At 43.1% G+C, this 17,740-nt stretch overlaps 1 protein-coding gene across 1 annotated transcript; it reads right to left on the reverse strand.

Annotated features, from left to right (window-relative positions):
- Window positions 1–468: 468 nt before the first annotated feature.
- Window positions 469–17,504, reverse strand: CD180 (CD180 molecule). The gene is made up of 3 exons (XM_017852858.1): window positions 17,178–17,504; window positions 4,047–4,213; window positions 469–2,732 (listed from the first exon to the last, which is right to left on the reverse strand). Exons 1-3 carry the CDS (start codon window positions 17,265–17,267, stop codon window positions 1,004–1,006), a joined length of 1,986 nt encoding a protein of 661 aa, XP_017708347.1. The 5' UTR covers window positions 17,268–17,504; the 3' UTR covers window positions 469–1,003.
- Between the last annotated feature and the right edge of the window lie 236 nt (window positions 17,505–17,740).

Here is a 17,740-nt window from a genome sequence, read left to right on the forward strand (position 1 = left end):
TTCTCACTAATCCAGCTTTACTGTGTTCCCAACAGCTAGCATGCAGGGATGTCTTCTTCCTCATTTTCATGTAAATGTGCTATTTCAAATGCTCTCCAAAGCAAACAGGCTTTTAAGGGCTAGTCTGAGAACCAAACCATTATTTATTTCATAGTTCTTCTAGGAAAGAGGCTTCTAAGAACCAGATGAGAAGAGCATTTTGGATCACAGCCCACCTGCAAGTTAGGATCTGTAACGTAAGAGCCAGAACACCAGATAGGCAGAGAGAGCCTGCCTGGTTTCTGAACTGAGTGAGACAAACATGGAAGAAATTCTAAACCTTGGGGATGGGTTCTTTTCTTTACAGCCATTCACCCCCTAGGGGCATTACAGAGACCTTACAGACCTAAGGATTAAGAAGATTAATGGAGTCTATTTGATATCAAGTTTCATTTCTCAGCCTTTTCTGTTAAATTTATTATGCTTTTCTTTTTTCATTTAAAATAAGCATTGAGACTTTGCCCCCAACTAAGTTTCCCAAATGGCTACATTACTGAGAACCCAGACCCAAGCACAGTACTGTAGCTGGGGTGGGTAGCGGGCTGGCTTCAGTTCTGCCAAATTGTGGGAGCTGATGATCTCCTTTCAGGGGCGGGGTGTGGGGTGCTGGGAGGGATGTCAGTGAGTAGAAGGGGAACGGCCTCCCTGTGGATGACTCTGGGGCTGGCAGTCCTTGTCCAGCCCCTCCCCCTGCTTCCTCCCACTCTTCCACATGCTGAAAGGGTTCTGTGCCTCTCACAGCAGCATCTGGCCCTCTGGCCTGAGTCGGTTCGGTGTACTTGCCTAGAAGGTTATTTAGCTCTGGAACTCACAGGAGTAAGAAGCTCAGAAAAGCACAGTGAGTCCCTGCCCAGCTCCAGGACCAATCTGAAAATTCTGTTCTGGTCACCAGCACATGACAGTTCCTTCACTTACAGCAATTTTGTTAAGCACATTTATTTGCTTTCTCTGGAAACCTTCAGCACTAAATGTGTCTGTATTTCCACCTGAGAAGGTTTTTAACTGCAAAAAAGAGCAGAATAGTGAACAATAATAAAAATACTGTGAGAAAGAAAATGCCTATGGCTGTAATCCCACAGGACAGCTTGACATCAGATAGCTTAACTCCCCTTACAGACGGTGGGTTTGCACACGTGGTCTCCTCCCAGCCTTCAAGTTTGTGCAGGTTTTCTTTGTACCATGTTAAGAAATGAATATTCGAGCAAGTGCAGTCCAGGGGATTGTGACTGAAATTAATGGTGCTCTGCTGGGACAAGATAGGGAGGAGATGGCGTGGGATGATGTTAATGCTGTTGGCGGCCAGATTGAGGTAGATTCCCTTAAAATGACTAACAGAAGCAATGCTGTCACATGTCAGGCTGTTGTGGCTTAAGTCTACATGGCTCATTTTTCCCAAGCTGTGGAATGCTTGCTGGTCTATAGAGAGGAGACCACAGGAGGATAAAATCAGAATCTCCAAGCTGCCCACAGTCTGAAGTAGGTTGGTCTTCATGATAGTCCCATCTTGAAAGTGATTCCCTTTTAAGTTGAGATGCCGGAGATCTGGTAGGCCTGCTAGAAGATGCTGATTGCTGGTATCAAGGAAGCAGTAAGTGAGATTCAGAACCTGCAGGAAATGGAGGTTTTGGAAGGGACTTTGGGGAGCATTAATGTGTAAGCGGGTAAACGCCAAATCCAGGAGTTCTAGCCGAGGACATTCTTTGAATGCCTGACTCTGGAGACCAAGAGGCTCATTGTGGCTCAGGTTTAAGGTTTGCAAGTGGGACAGGTTTCTGAGTTGTAGATTGCAGCAGTCAGAAGCCTCTATGTCATTATGGCTTAAATCAAGTGTCTGAAGGTTTCCTAGTTTCTCCAAACAGCCAACACCGAGGTGAAGTTTCTTCACGTTGCCTCTGATGTAGAGGTGTGTAAGGGAGGGGAAATTGGCAGCATTGATTTGACACAATTGGTCAAAATGATTTACACTGAGAACTAATTTCTTGAGCAAGTTCAGACCCTTAATCCCAGAGGGTAACCCTTCCAAGTGAGTTGCTGACAGATCCAATTCCTGGATTTGGGTGAAGCACTGAAATGTGGTGGATGAGAAGTCAGAGAAGCGGTGTTTCTGCAGGTTGAGGCTCTCAACAGACATTTCACAGAGTCCCTTGAGCATGGCTGAACTAATGTCTTCATCATCAATGTCCTCAAATGTTCCCAGCCAGAGAGACTGAGTAGTAGAGTTCTGCAGACCATTGAATATAACAGACAAATTTGGAGTCCCTCCAAAGTTCAAACTTTGGAAGACTGTTGAACCAAAAGCCCCAAGCTCGATACCTTTAACATTATTGCCATTGAAGTTCAGGCTTAAGTTGGTGGCCTGCTCCAGAGACCTCATGTCTTCTCTAGAGAGGTAGTGTATAGCATTATTCTGAAAATCCAGTACTTTCAGATTCCGTGCTGGGAAGTCTTTGGGGAACTTAATGGAGGAAATATGGTTGCTTCCAAGATACAAGCTTTCCAAGTTTTCCAGATTGTGCACTGGAATAAACTCGAGATTGGATATTCCCGTTTGGATTAAGAAAAGATGCTTCAGTGACTTGGGCCCATTAAGCGATGTTTCTGCCATGAATATCAAGGGATTTCCAGTTAACACAAGTGTGTTCAATTGATGATGGCTTTGAAAAGTGTCTTCATGTATCCAGTTAATCTGGCACCTTGAAAAGATAACTGTATTTAACAATAATTCATTTGCAAAAAGGAAAAAAAAAAACCTTTACAGTGACACACATTAACAAAGTCATCTTTTGTATCATTCAAAATCAAACATAAGAACTTTCTTCAGTATCAACAGATGGCCTATTGAAGGAATTAATGAGTAGCCTCACTTCTGAACACTCCAATCTAGATTTTTTTCCGGGTATCTCACCCCTTAGATTGAACCCTCAGAGGTTTGTGCCTGTATTCTAATGAACCACGCGTCATTTGATTGTGGGCAAAAATCAAACTATTATTTACTGTAATACAAAATATGGGCAAAAATCAAACTATAATTTACTGTAATACAAAATATGTCATATAGAATGCATAATAGATAATATATACTATAAAATACATGTATATATACACAAAAATCTGTCATTCCGGGCAAGTTACAACTTTTCTCAACCTCTGTATTTTCATCTGAGAAAACTATCCTGGTATTGCACCTAAAAATACTGGATTACACACACACATACACACACACACACACACACACACACACAGATGGTCTCCTCATCTAACCATAAGTTGGATGATAATATGCACCATGGAACCTCACAGTGCTGGTTTTAAAGATGAAGCGGTACTATGGATGTGGACATTCTGTCCACAGAAGCTGAAGTTGAGGCACAAAATAGAAGAAGCAGAACTGCCACAAGGGGTGCAGACTGAAGGTACACACAGAGCCTGTCCCCTCTTACACACACACACACACACACTGTATAGTCCTTTCATTTTCTTCCTTTGTTTTCTTGTAATACTTCTGCCTACTGGTTCTCAAACACTGGCTCAGCATGTGGAATCCCAATTCTGCCACTATAACAAAATAATGGAACTCATTTTCCAATTTGTTGGGGCGGGGTGGAAGTAGATGGTGTGCTTTTCTCCTAGAAATTTTTCTTAAATGTCATTACCCAAAAATAAACTATGCCAAAATTCAGCATAGTTTGGCATCTGATTTAATACAAAGATTATTTTCATTTTTGCTATCAGTATTCTTTAGAACTGCTCAGTATTCTTTAGAACAACAATACTGTACTAACTGTTGTTGCAACTAGTTTGAGAGCAATCCACTTTCCTCTCCACTGGTTGATGTTTATTTAAATTACATTTCACCCACACAGAAGTATTTCATAGGGAGGTGTAAACATGTAGTATAAGCAGATTGTCCCTGGGCCCCCAAAAAAGGTCCTGCAAATAAATTGAGCACATACTGTACTTTAACTTAAGTAAAATATCAAGAGCACACATATAACTCAGATACATACCTAGTTAAATCCAAAAAGGTAAGATTCATGAGTCTGTTGAAGGTTCTATTGTGAATTGTAGGCAAAAAATTAAAGCTGAATTCCAAAAATTCTGTTGTGTTTGGTAGAGTGTCAGGGATTTCACTGAGACCTAAATTTTCACAGTTATATGTTTTGTTGGCTTCTTTCTGATTGGAGAAACAAGGTAAATTAATATTAGACTTAATAATTTGATTGACTATCTAGCAAAATTATATATGTTTTACCTTCCAAGCAGCAATTGTACTTCTAGTAAACTTTACCAAATATACACTTGCCAGAAACAAGATGATGAATGCACATTATTAACTGTAGTAATTTTTTTTGTAATAGCAAGATTGACAATAAACAGACTGTTCATCAATATAGGACTACTTGAACAAAATATGGTACATTCACAAAATGGAATCCTTTAAAACTGAAAAAAAAAAACTCCATATTGGCCGGGCGCGGTGGCTCAAGCCTGTAATCCCAGCACTTTGGGAGGCCGAGACGGGCGGATCACGAGGTCAGGAGATCGAGACCATCCTGGCTAACACAGGGAAACCCCGTCTCTACTAAAAAAAAAATACAAAAAACTAGCCGGGCGAGGTGGCGGGCGCCTGTTAGTCCCAGCTACTCGGCGGAGGCTGAGGCAGCGAGAATGGCGTCAACACCCGGGGAGGCGGAGCTTGCAGTGAGCCTGAGACTCTGGCCACTGCACTCCATTACGGCGACAGAGCGAGACTCCCCTCAAAAAAAAAAAAAAAAAAAAAAAAAAAAAAAAAAACTTCCATATATTTGACTATGGAGTGATATCCAGGATATATTTCAAGGTGAAAAAAGCAAACTGCAGAACAATATATGTATTGTATATAGTATAAGTATGTAGTATAATGTACAGAGTATGCCTTTTGTGTAAGAAAGGTATGTGTGAATTTTCTTATATTTGTTAAAACAAACCATGCAAAAAAACCCAACAACTGCTTGCCTTTAAGAAGAGGGAAGAGACCAGACAGAAGAGCAGGGATAGATGCGAGACTTCTCTGAATGCACTTTGTTTTACAGTTTTGATTTTGGTTGAATGGAAATGTTTCATTTCAGTTTGAAACAAACAAATCAACCTTAGATAAGTATCACCAAAATCAGACAATCAAACATTACATACTTTTGGATGTGAGACAATGTGAGGTACGCAGCATTGTCTATGAAATATTCTTGCCAAGAAAAAAATTAAACTTGAAACTCATCAAGATTTTAGGTTTAATTTCACATCTCAAAGTGATATGTCGGGTTTAAGTGGGACAGTCTATAGAACAACTGACTTTGTTCTCTCTCTCTCTCTCTCTCTCTCTCTCTCTCTCTGTGTGTGTGTGTGTGTGTGTGTGTGTGTGACAGAGAGAGAGAGAGAGAGTGAGAGAGAGAGAGAGAGAGAGGAGAGATAGTGCTTGTTAAAAGACACAGGGATATAAAATTTACTTAAGAGACATAACCATCAAATAATAGAGTAGCCCTCCTTTAGATCCTGATCCAAATAAAGCAGTTCAAAAAGGCATTTTATAGACTGTCAGGGAACTTTGAATGAGGACAGAATTCCATGATATTAAGGAATTCTGGATTTTGTTAATGACAGTGGACTTGTGGTTATGTAAAATAAATGTTCTTAGTCTTTTGAGATGCATATTTAAATATTTAGGAGTAAAACGGCATGATGTTGGAATTGGCTTTACAATACTCTGGCAAAAAAGGATGAGAGGAATGTAGAGATGAAGTGAGTAGGCCAAAGGCTTATGATTGTTTCATTTTTAGGTTCTTTGTTACTATTTTTGTATATGTTTAACATTTTTTCTTAACTCAGTGCTTAAAAATCTAGCAGGGTGGCATAGACCTGAGGGCTTGCAATCTTGAAGTATGAATTAATTTTAGATCTCTGGATTTGTAGGCTGCTGATACCAGACGGTAGGCTTTTGGGCATGACCCTACACATAAGTTCCTACACGTGAGGTTGTTCTTCATCCTGTGCCCCAGGGTAGTCATGGATTCTGAAGCCTGCCAGTTATGTCCTAACACAAGTTATGTGTTGAACTAAGTAGGTAAAAAATGGGAAGTGGTTGTTTAGAAGCCTGTAGAACTGTGGGGTCATTATTTATCTGGCTAATGCTTTAAGACGAAGGGTAGTAGGGCAAATACAAAGGTCTGACAGGGCAGGTATGAAAGTCTGATGGAGTATATTTCGCCTGTGCAGTCTCCTTGGAAAGATATAAATGATCTCTAGGGAAAGTTCCTGCTAATGCTTTGAATATGTCCTTCAACGTTCATGTGTTGAAAACTCAATTGCCATTGTAATACTAAGAGGTGAGGCCTTTGGGAGGTGATTGGATCATGAAGTTTCCACACTCATGAATGAATTAATGCTATTATTGCAGAGTGGGTTAGTTATCATGGGACTGGACTCCTGATAAAGGGAGTAAGTTATTGGGAGGCCGAGGCGGGCAGATCACAAGGTCAGGAGTTCGAGACCATCCTGGCCAACATGGTGAAACCCCGTCTCTACCAAAAACACAAAAATTAGCTGGGCATGGTGGCGCATGCCTGTAATCCCAGTTACTCGGGAGGCTGAGGCAGGAAAATCACTTGAACCAGGGAGTTGGAGGTTGCAGTGAGCCAAGATCGTGCCACTGCACTCCAGCCTGGCCACAGAGTGAGACTTCGTCTCAAAAAAAAAAAAAGGGGGGGGGGGTGTTAGTTAGGCCTCCATTTGCTCTGTCCACATGCTTGCTTTCACCTTCCTCCATGGAATCATGCAGCAAGAAGGCCCTCACCAGATACCACAGCCAGGCTCTTGGGCTTCCCAGCTCCCAGCTATGAGAAATAAATTACTTTTCTATACAAATTACCCAGGCTGTGGCATTCTGTGATAGCAGCAGGAAACCAACTAAGACAGTGACCTTGGGGGCACAAGAACAAGGACATCCCAGGACCTTGCGCCAGCTCTCAGATCATCTCAGGCTCCAGGTGAGTTAATCCAACCTTCCAGCCCCTGCCTTTCCCTGACACATATGGGCTCACTAGAAGCCCCACTGAGACTTCCCTGGCCTGGAAAAGATCTACTCTGGTACGGACTCCAGATCAGTGGCTTTTCTCATGCTGAGTTACAAACAGATTTGCTTAGTGGGAAACAGAACTGCACACATCCTGCTTTGCTCTGAAGCAGGAGGCTCCTGAGATGTCACCATTATAACCTCATTTTCTTTCATTCCAATTTCTGTTTAGTGATGCACTTTTTTGTAGCCACAGAACATGCTCATCACAGAAAGTCACCAGTTGTCTTCGATATTGTGACAACATTATGACTGTCACTGATGAAAATGCTTTATTTATATGTCCTTGTAATTTATTCTTCATTTTATAGACCGAAAGTCCTCCAGGCACTGCCACAAATCCACATAATGTCCTTGAAATGCACACTTTGCATTTAAAACTTAGATTTAGCTGACTGGTGGGGAAAAAAACCACGTGTTGCCAGACCTATCCTCGGTGCCCATGAATATGGACGACCCAGAGAGAATATGCATGTGCAGCTGCTGCCCCAATAGTTGCAAAGGTGCTGATCAGCTTAGAGGAGACATTTTTCTTTTCTGGTCTCCTTTGACATAACTGATGTCACATACGGTTGGAGAAAAGGGACTTCCTCAGTTTGTCTCACTCTATTCTGGCCCTACAGCAAAAGGCTCAATGCTGTCATTTCCCTCCTTCTCCTGAATATGTAAGTGCCCATGATACCTAAATTATTCTGTGCCTCAGCCTTTTGTGTGCTTTACTAAGCACTTTACTGCACTAATGTGATGCAGAAGATTGAGAATCCAGGAGGAGTTCTACTAAACCAGTGGCCTGAGTGAGCTCCTTGAAAATAGAAAGCAGGTAAATGAAGTAGCTTGGTTTCAACCCAGTGAAAAACTGATAATGAGTGGATGACGCTACCAAGAGGATCAAGAAGGCCACCATGAGCCTGTGCCATAATATTGAATCATCTCTGGTTAGGTGGAAATGGCAATAGATCCTGTGCCTTTGATTTTTAGGAGAAAGAGGCAAGTGACAAGAAATACAACTGATAAGAGAATTTAGAAACCAAATACATTTTAGAGAATGTCTAGGGCTCAGCATACACGTAGCCCTTCCCTTATAGCTTTTATAATCACAATTGTATCATCAAAATGGCCACAATGATAGAGGCACCAAAGCACCACATGCTCTGGAATTATCTAGGAAGCATTAGATTGTTTTCAGACTATTGTAATTTTTTAAGACAGAAAGTACACACACGCATGCACACACACACACTATTATTCACATTCTTTTTGATTGAGAGTACACTACTGACATCATGACCCTTAAACCCTAAACACCAAGGTTTATATATCCTAAAATCAAGGATATTATATGACTACAGTGCCATTATGAAATTCAAGATATTTAACATTGATACAATGTTATTATCCAACGTACTGTCTAGATCCAAATTTTGACAATTGTCCCATTATTGTTCTTTACAGTAATTTTTGTTTTTCCAATCCAGGATCACACATTACATTTAGTTGTTGCATCTCCTTAGACTCCTTTAATCTGAGACAGTTCCTCAGCCTTTGTCTTTCATGACATGAATGCCTTTCGAAGAATGCAGGCTCATATTTTATAGAATGTCCCAGTTATGGGTTTATGTGTTCCTCATGATTTGACCCTGGTTATACATTTTTGGTAGAAATATTGCATTAGTAAGGGTGTGTCATTCTCCCTATCAATATTCAAATGAAACTTTTTGAGCATGAGATCTGATAGCCAGGGTCCCAGAACAGTAGAATGGTAATGCAACAGAGAGTCAAAGGACAAGATGCAGAGAAGGAACACTGGGCCCTGGCAGACAGCATGGCCACCGCCAGGACCATGTGCTTCTGTTACTTTTTCCGGGCAGACACCCACTACCATTGTAGTTTCTCTGATCTCCACATGACCATTTCCTATAAACCCAGCCTTTTCTTCCTAGAGAAGTCTAGAAATGTGGTCAATTTCCAAAGTCCCTTTCTCACCTCTCTGCTTCTGCTGGCTCCACTGCAGATGGGACTTCTTGATGTGAATTCACACAGTGAGCAGAGCTGTGGCAAGGCCACGTGGTATTCATGACATCATGTCCATCACTATTCTAAGTCAAGGGGCATTCGCTTGGGACCCACTGTGCACTGGGACCTGTGTCATCTGCTTTGTCTCCAGCTCTGTCTCAGAGCTGTGCTCCCAGAGCTACATCTGTATTTGCGATCCCTTTTCCCGCTAGATATTCATTTGCATTTTTTCAATCAGGCTCTTATTTTCCTCCCTTCTGCTGTATATCTAACTCCCTCTCACCCCGCTGTATTTTCTTTCCTTGCAAGTGTTGAAACATTTTCTAATTTAGAACTCTTTGAATTTCACTCAAGTGTTTATTCTCACCTTTTCGAATTTCTCATCTGCACTTGACACACACAGCAGCCAGCCCCCCATGCATGAGAAGTCTGGGACACTGACCTCTAACCCTTCCTCATTAATCATGCCTCCATCCAAGACAGCAATTGACTGAGTCAAATCCCAGAGCAACAATTACCCTCTGAAAACAAAACAAACACTCCCTAGAGAGCACATCCCTATAACTTCGTTGTCAATCTGATTCCTCCGGGCAAAGGGCATTCCAGTTGCATGCACTTTATTTCCTGTTTGTAAAGTCAGACTGCTTGAGCTCAAATCCTAGCTCTCAACCACCAAGCTGTGTTATCTGAGCCTCCCTTTTCCTCAACTGTAGATTGAGGTTAGGAACTTCACCTTGCAAGTTTACTGTGAGGATTAATGCGATAATGTGTGTCAGCACTAAACAAGAAGAGTTAGTGTTTAACTGGATCATCACAACCTCACATCACTATCGAAAGCTATTGGGAACTCCTTGTGTCTATGAACTTGGGAGTTCCTTTCAAAAAAGAGCTCTGCTAACCAGTCCCCATCCCACACCTAGGGACTGAAGGGCTCACTTCTATCATAGTTTTGAGGGAAAAGGATGGCCAAGCTGAGCTCACTTGAAAAGGGGAGGCATGCCCGCATTCTCAAGTAAATATTTCAAGAGTGCATCTAAAATGATACCACAATCCAAATCACAGAACACTGAATTCCAGCTGCTCTTTGCATAGTTATCAGCTTCCAAAGACTTGATATGGGTCCTAATATTTTTGTTTAAGTCACACATATACAGGGACACAAACATTCACAGAGAGAGATAGAGAGAGAAAACATATAGCATTTGACAATGGAATAATCTATGTAGACCATAGGTGTTCATTGTAATAGTCTTAGAACTTGTAGGTAGGTTTGGATATTTTCCAAACAAAAGTTTTCTTTAAAATTAATCTTGACTCCTACTTGTATGCAAAAAACCAAAACAATTCTGATGGATCTAAATGTGAAACCTAGAAATAGAAAATAAATACAAAACAATAAAGCTTCTAGAAGAAACATGGGATAATATCATGGTCTTGAGGTAGGCAAAGATTTCTTAAACAGGACAGAAATGTACTGAAAATACAGGAAAAAAAATAAGTTGAGGTATATTAAAATTAAGAACTTTGGGGCCAAGTGCGGTGGCTCACACCTGTCATCCCAGCACTTTGGGAGGTTGAGGCAGGCAGATCAGGAGGTCAGGAGATTGAGATCATCCTGGCTAACACAGTGAAACCCCATCTCTACTAAAATACAAAAAATTAGCCAGGCATGGTGGAGGGTGCCTGTAGTCCCAGCTACTTGGGAGGCTGAGGCAGGAGAATGGCGTAACCCTGGGAGGCGGAGCTTGCAGTGAGCCAAGATTGCACCATTGCACTCCAGCCTGGGCGACAGAGTGAGACGCCATCTCAAAAAAATAAAAAAAAAGGGCCGGGCGCGGGGCCCTCCAAGCCCCTGTAAATCCCAGCCCACTTTTGGGAGGCGAGGCGGGCGGATCCGAGGTTCAGGAGATCGAGACCATCCTGGGCCTCAACGACGGTGGAAACCCCCGTCCTACTAAAAAAAATACAAAAAACTAGCCCGGGCCGAGGTGGGCCGGGTGCCTGGTAGTCCAAAGCTATCGGAGAGGCTGAGGCCAGGAGAATTGGCGTAAACCCCGGGGAGGTCGGAAGTTTTGCAGTGGCTGGAGAATCCCTGGCCCACTTGCAACTCCAGCCTTGGGGTGACAGAGGGGAGGACTCTTCTCAAAAAAAAAAAAAAAAAAAAAAAAAAAAAAAAAAAAAAAAAAGAGCTTTGGTTCAGCAAATGATACCATTAGGAGAGTGGAAAGGCAAGCCACAGGGTAGAAGGTATTTGCAATCTGATGGAGGACTTATATCTACATTACATAAAGAACTCCTACAAATGAATTAAAAAAAGGCAGCCCATGTGAAAATGGGCAAAACACTTCAACAGGCATTTCATGCACATAAAAAAGAATATGCAAATGACTGATTAATTGAACAATTTAATTGTTCACCAGGAAAATAAAAATTAACTCCCAGTGAAGTACCAATACCCACTCATCAGCATTGCTAACATTTTAAAAACAAACAATACAAAATGTTAGTGAGGCTGTGGAGCAGTTAGAACTTATGCACATTGCCACAGAATATAAACTGATAGTAACACTTTGTAAAACTGGCAATATCTATTAAAGTTTGAACATAATGTTTACCCATGATCAAATACATCCACTCCTAGGTATACACCTAACAAACATTTGTACATCTGTTTACTAAAGACATAGACAAGAATGTCCAAAGCAGCATCATTCATAATAGCCAAAAAATTGGAATCAATGCAAATGTCCATTAACAGCAGAATGGATAAATGGTGGCTCACTAATACAACAGAGTAACATTCAGCAATAAAAGTGAACAAATGATTGCTGCACACACCAATAAGTCTCACAAATATAATGTTGAGCAAAAAAAAAAGCCAGACACAAAAGAGTACACACAGTATGGTCCCATGTATATAAAGTTCAAGACCAGGCAAAACCAGTTTCTGGTGATGTAAACTAGAATATTGGATGGTTTCAGGGGCTAGTGCCAGGGAGCAGGCATGAGATGAGGAGGGCTTCTGAGGTGCTGAGAATGCTCTGCATCATGATCTGTGTGCTAGTTACATGGATGTGCTCACGTGGTGAAAACGTTTAACTGCACACCTATGACTTGTGAACTTTTCTGTATGTATGTTTTACTTCAACAAAAAGTTTATTAAACTCAAAACAAAGCCAGACAAAAACTATTTTTAGGCTAGGGCTTATAAACAAATGTGAACTGAAAGAGCCAGCCAATCCTTCAAACTGAACCCTTTGTTAGGCCTTTCTTGCATTGTTATAAAGAAATACCAGCACCGGCCGGGCGCAGTGGCTCACGCCTGTAATCCCAGCACTTTGGGAGGCCAAGACAGGCAGATCACGAGGTCAGGAAATCGAGACCACCCTGGCTGGCACGGTGAAACCCCGTCTCTACTAAAACTACAAAAAATTAGCCGGGCGCGGTGGCGGGCACCTGCAGTTCCAGCTGCTCGGGAGGCTGAGGCAGGAGAATGGCGTGAACCCGGGAGGCGGAGCTTGCAGTGAGCCAAGATGGGGCCGCTGCACTCCAGCCTGGGCGACAGAGTAAGAGTCCGTCTAAAAAAAAAATAAAAATGAAAATGAAAAAATAAATAAAAATAAAAAAAAGACAGACAGAAAGAAAAAAATACCTGGTACTACGTAATTGATAAAGAAAACAGGTCTAAATTGTCTCACTGCTCTGCAGGCTCTACAGGAAGCACGGTGCTGGCATCTGCTTGGCTTCTAGGGAGGATCTGAGACACTTACAATCATAGCAGAAGGCGGAGGCGGAGCAGGCACGCTGCATGGTGAAAGCAGGAGAAAGAGAATGACAGGGGAGGTGTCACTCTTTTCAATGGCCATATCTCAGGAGAACTCATTATCACCAAGACAGCACCAAGCTGTGACGGAGCTGCCCCTACAAGCCTCCCACCAGGCCCTACCTCCTCCACTGGGGATTACAATTCAACATGAGATCTGGGCGGGGACACAGATCCAAACTATATCAGATCCCAAGTGGCGAACTGGGCCTAAATTTTAAATTGAACCAAGAAGCTACTTGCTGACTAGAGGTCATATATGTACTCTGAATTTCTGAAAAATTCCATCTCTGTTTAATTTTGGAACGTTCAGATCTCATCTGAACCAACCAATCAGGGCTCAGCTTTATCAACCAGTCAGGACCCAGCTGCACCAACAGATCAGAACTAAGCAAGTTTGAATCCTTCTGCTGCATAAATTAATCTAACTGGGAACCTGAGTGGGAAATTTCTCTCTATGGAAGCCAAGTTCCTCGTTTGTTCTCTGGAATGCACCATACAAAAGCTATATGCCAAAGGCCGTGTCACCCCAGTTTGCGAACTGTTCGTTGGAATAAAGTCTCGTTCCTCAAATTCCTCTTCAGAGAACTTTTGTTCACAGGCTTAATAGGGTAATGGTGGTCACATGAACATGCAGACGCTGTGTGGTTAACAACGCATGACCCGAAGGGGGAAGAAGTAAAGAGGAAACAAAAGCAGCTGGGAAGGGTGAGTAAAGTTGGGGTAATTTACGTTTGAAAAAGGGCCAAACCCTTAAGTCAAAGGCAAGAGTTTATTCTTTTAGCCAGCCCTCCTTTTATCCCTTGCCAGAGCCTGGAAATTTCCAGCCTCTCAGGAGTAAGTTCCATTTGTCTTTGCATCCCCCAGCTCCCTCGCTGGTATCCACACAGTAGCAAGAGCTTCCTAAACAGCCTTAGAGTCTTGTTCTTGAGAACTCACACACGATAGATGAAACAAAAGAAAATACAGATCTGATCCTAATTGAATAGTTCACAAGGTCATTTAAAATCAGACTTCTTTCAGAGGGAGGGCTGCAGGAAGGTTGTTGTATTGTAAGGTTTCAGTTTCATCTGGCTTATCCAAAAAGGAAAGACTTTGCTGCCACACAGGGCTAGGCTTGCAGGCCCTGGAACCCTGAACACCATTCCTGAGACATGAATAGCACTGAAGGCCCCAGAACAGGCAGCCAAAGGCCTCGGGGGCCTCCCCCGACGCAAGGATTTCAGAGTTAAATGTGTAGGTATATAAGAGCGGGGCATTTAAAACAGCCTGCTTCCCAATGAGCTGAAAATAAATGGCGATGTTATCCTATCGGAGGCTGTTGCCTGGAAATGATAACCTGTGTTCCTGATCACTGAGGGGATGGTGTCCTCATTCCTACCCACTTGTCATGCCTCCCAAAGGTCTGGATGACATTGACCTGAAACCACCTTTGCAAAAGTATGACAGCAAGAGAAATATGACATAGGTGACTCCATCTTACTTCTAACCTCCAGTTTCTCCTTGGTCATTCCTAGGTATAGACCAAGCTGAATTTGGGACAAATTTAGTTTATAGTTTAACCTTAAAGCAAGGATGATAATAACCCTTCTTAAAACAAAAGCACGTTTTTAAAGCTAAAGAAAGGTCACCAGTTAGGATTTTGAGAGGGGCTTGAATTTGCCTCAGGTGTTGGCATAGTTACTCCTTACTGTGCAGCAGTCATGTGGCCAGAGGTCACAAGATTTGTGACTTCCCCAATTACTCCTATAGATAACATCACTGTTACAGAATCTAAGTTTTTTTTTTGAGATATCTGTCAGACTAACCCCACCCAGACTTCTGACCCAACTCATCCTGTGGCCTCACCCAGAGGTAGACTCAGAACTGAGGACCATTTTCCAAAACCTTATGACTTCTTCCCCAACCAGTCAACATTTGCCATTCCCGTGTGCCCTGCCCACCAAACTATCCTTGAAACTCCTAATCTCCGAAACTTTGGAGTGATTGATTTGAGTAATAGCTCTGTCTCCCACCTGGCATGGCCAGTCTCGCATCAATTAAACTTTCTTTACTTCAGTGCCATAGTCTCAGTGGATTGATTTTGTCGGTGCAGTGGGCAGGAAGAACTTGTTGGCAATTACAGACCTTCCAACCTGAAGGATGAGGGGCCAGCCTTCTGGGGCTGATAGAAACGTCTTACTCTTCCCCTTCTGTTATGAGCTGAATTTTCTCTCCCCCACCACCAAATTCATGTTGAAATCCTAATCTCCAGGACCTCAGAATGTGACTGTATTTAGAGACATGGCCTTTAAAGAGGTCATTAAGGGAAACTGAGGTCATATAGGTGGGCCCTAATCCAATCTGACTGGAGACCTTAAAAGATGAGGAAATTTGAACAAACAAAAACACACCAGGGACGCTCATGCACACAGGAAAGGCAGTGAGAGGATAAAGAGAGGAGATGGCCATCTGCGTGCCAGCGAGCAAGGATGCAGAAGAAGCTAGCTCTGCCAACACCTTGATCTTGAAATTCCAGCGTCCAGAACTGTGAGACAATTTCTCCTGTTTAAGTCACCTAGTCTATGGTATTCGGGTTTTTTGGTTTGTTTTTGTTTTTTGGTGTATTTGTTTGTTTGTTTTGAGACAGAGTCTTGCTCTGTGACTCAGGCTGGAGTGCAGTGGCACAATCACGGCTCACTGCAACCTCTGCCTCCTGGGTTTGAGTGATTCTCCTGCCTCAGCCTCCCAAGTAGTTGGGATTACAGGCATCTGCCACAACACCCAGCTAATATTTGTATTTTTAGTACAGATGGGGTTTTGCCATGTTGCCCTGGCTGGTCTTGAACTCCCAGTCTCAAGGCATCCACCAACCTTGGCCTCCCAAAGTGCTGGGATTATAGGTGTGAGCCACCACACCCTGCCCAGTCTGTGGTATTTGTTATGACAGCCCAATCTAACCAACACGCACCTTCCCAGCCTTCATTTCTCATGGGCATGATGCCTCCTCTTGGCCTGATGCTAATTCCATCCTAATGCCAGACTAACAAGGCTCTGCTCACCCAGCTCTGAGCCTTACCCCAGCGCTGGCTTTGCTCTGCTCTTCTGATCCTCTGGCCTCCTTCTAGTCCTGCCCCAGGGCACCTCCACATCTGGCTACTCCTGGCTCTCTTCTTCTTCTTCTTTTTTTTTTTTTAGACGGAGTCTCGCTCTGTCGCCCAAGCTGGAGTGCTGTGGCGCGATCTCAGCTCACTGCGAGCTACAGGCGCCCACCACCACGTCCGGCTAATTTTTTGTGTTTTTAGTAGAGATGGAGTTTCACTGTGTTAGCCAGGATGGTCTTGATCTCCTGACCTCGTGATCCACCCCACTCGGACTCCCAAAGTGCTGGGATTACAGGGCTGAGCCACTGCGCCCAACCATGGCTCTTACTCTTCTTTTAACCTCAACCCAGACCAGCAGCTCACCAAGCCACCCAGACTCACGGTCCCTCCTGTATGTAGCCCTTGTTTGACAGACCATGTGGTATTGGACACTTGTGGGGTCAGAGAAAGCGGGAGGAAGTTTGAAGAATTTCAGAGGATGGCAAGAGACGGAGGTCCTTCTCCTTTCTCTCTCACCACCCCCTCCAAGAACTTCCCACAGGTTGATAAATATTGCTATGGTCCAAAACAGAAGGTGCAATTTGGCTCTATTCTCAGATTTTCCTCCTGTGGGTTAGTAAAACAGATGGAGGGCTGTCCAAGTCGAGGAGAAAGCCAGATTCATTCAGAGTGATCTTTTCAATGCTCAAAAACCTGGCACAGGCCTGTCTTTACTAATTCTCACCCTGAGAGCCAGGAGACCAAAGGACTCATTGGGCTAGTGGCCATGTGAGCGTGGGGATGTTAAACCAACAGCTCCCCAAGGCTGAGGCAGGTTTAGGGGTCTGCTTTGCGCACAGAGACCCTATTAATATCTTATGACCCACTTGGGATTATTTGGGTGGAATTGTTTGAAGAGGAGAAAAATTCTCGTTGCTTCCTATTAAGATGCCACCAGATGATCCCCTGGCTGAGTTCTTTGGCACCTTTCTCACAATAATGAAAAAATTATACATATACCTCATTTCCTTTTTAAAGACCCTGGATATTGGGATGCCAAGGCTCAGATGGAACTGCATGCTAAATCTCAAAATTTTCAGTTTAATCTGCATGGAGACAAACAGTTTGGACTCACCTCGATGCACATCTGATCCAAGGAGGTGATGACTTTACAGCCGGCAGAAAACAGCACCATCCAAAAGAAGCAGCTGACGTCAAATGCCATCACAGAACTGGTGCAATCCTAGCTTGGTGGGTTTACCCAATGCTTGGAGCTGAGAAATGGAATCAAACTATGAAGGCCCTGGCAATTTGGCAGCCAGAGAGGTACTCAGAAGGGTGATCTTGGAACAAGAAACACTGTTGACTGCTCAGCATTCGGTAGCTGAAAAAAAAAAGGAAGTCCCTTTTGCATACCACCCATCTTTGCCAAAAATAACTGAGGACCCAGCCCCAGAATGGCCCATTGCATTTCCTGGCACTGAACATGAATCAGTTGTGCAGTCCTTTTGGGCTGATCACACAGACTTTCATTGTGATGGTTCCAATTGACTTTATGCCAACTTCAAGTATTTGGCCAACTCCAACAGCTTCTGGTCCTTTTCCCCGAGAGAGGCTGTGGAAGCTCTACTCCCAAGGAGGCCACTTTCTTAGTTGTCCTAGGTGAGTGAATAGAAGAGGTGTCGGAGAACATGGAAA

This window comes from Rhinopithecus bieti, unplaced genomic scaffold (assembly GCF_001698545.2).
Source record: "Rhinopithecus bieti isolate Rb0 unplaced genomic scaffold, ASM169854v2 scaffold_34958, whole genome shotgun sequence".
Lineage (NCBI taxonomy): Eukaryota > Metazoa > Chordata > Mammalia > Primates > Cercopithecidae > Rhinopithecus > Rhinopithecus bieti.

What these genes read in the sequence shown, in the direction of transcription:
- CD180 (XM_017852858.1), bottom strand. Translation starts at nt 17,267, where the DNA reads ATGGCATTTGACGTCAGCTGCTTCTTTTGGATGGTGCTGTTTTCTGCC. An exon ending in TGGATCAGATGTGCATCGAG is followed by an intron (nt 4,214 to 17,177) that starts GTGAGTCCAAAC and finishes TTCTCCAATCAG; the next exon opens with AAAGAAGCCAACAAAACATA. An exon ending in ACCTTTTTGGATTTAACTAG is followed by an intron (nt 2,733 to 4,046) that starts GTATGTATCTGA and finishes TATCTTTTCAAG; the next exon opens with GTGCCAGATTAACTGGATAC.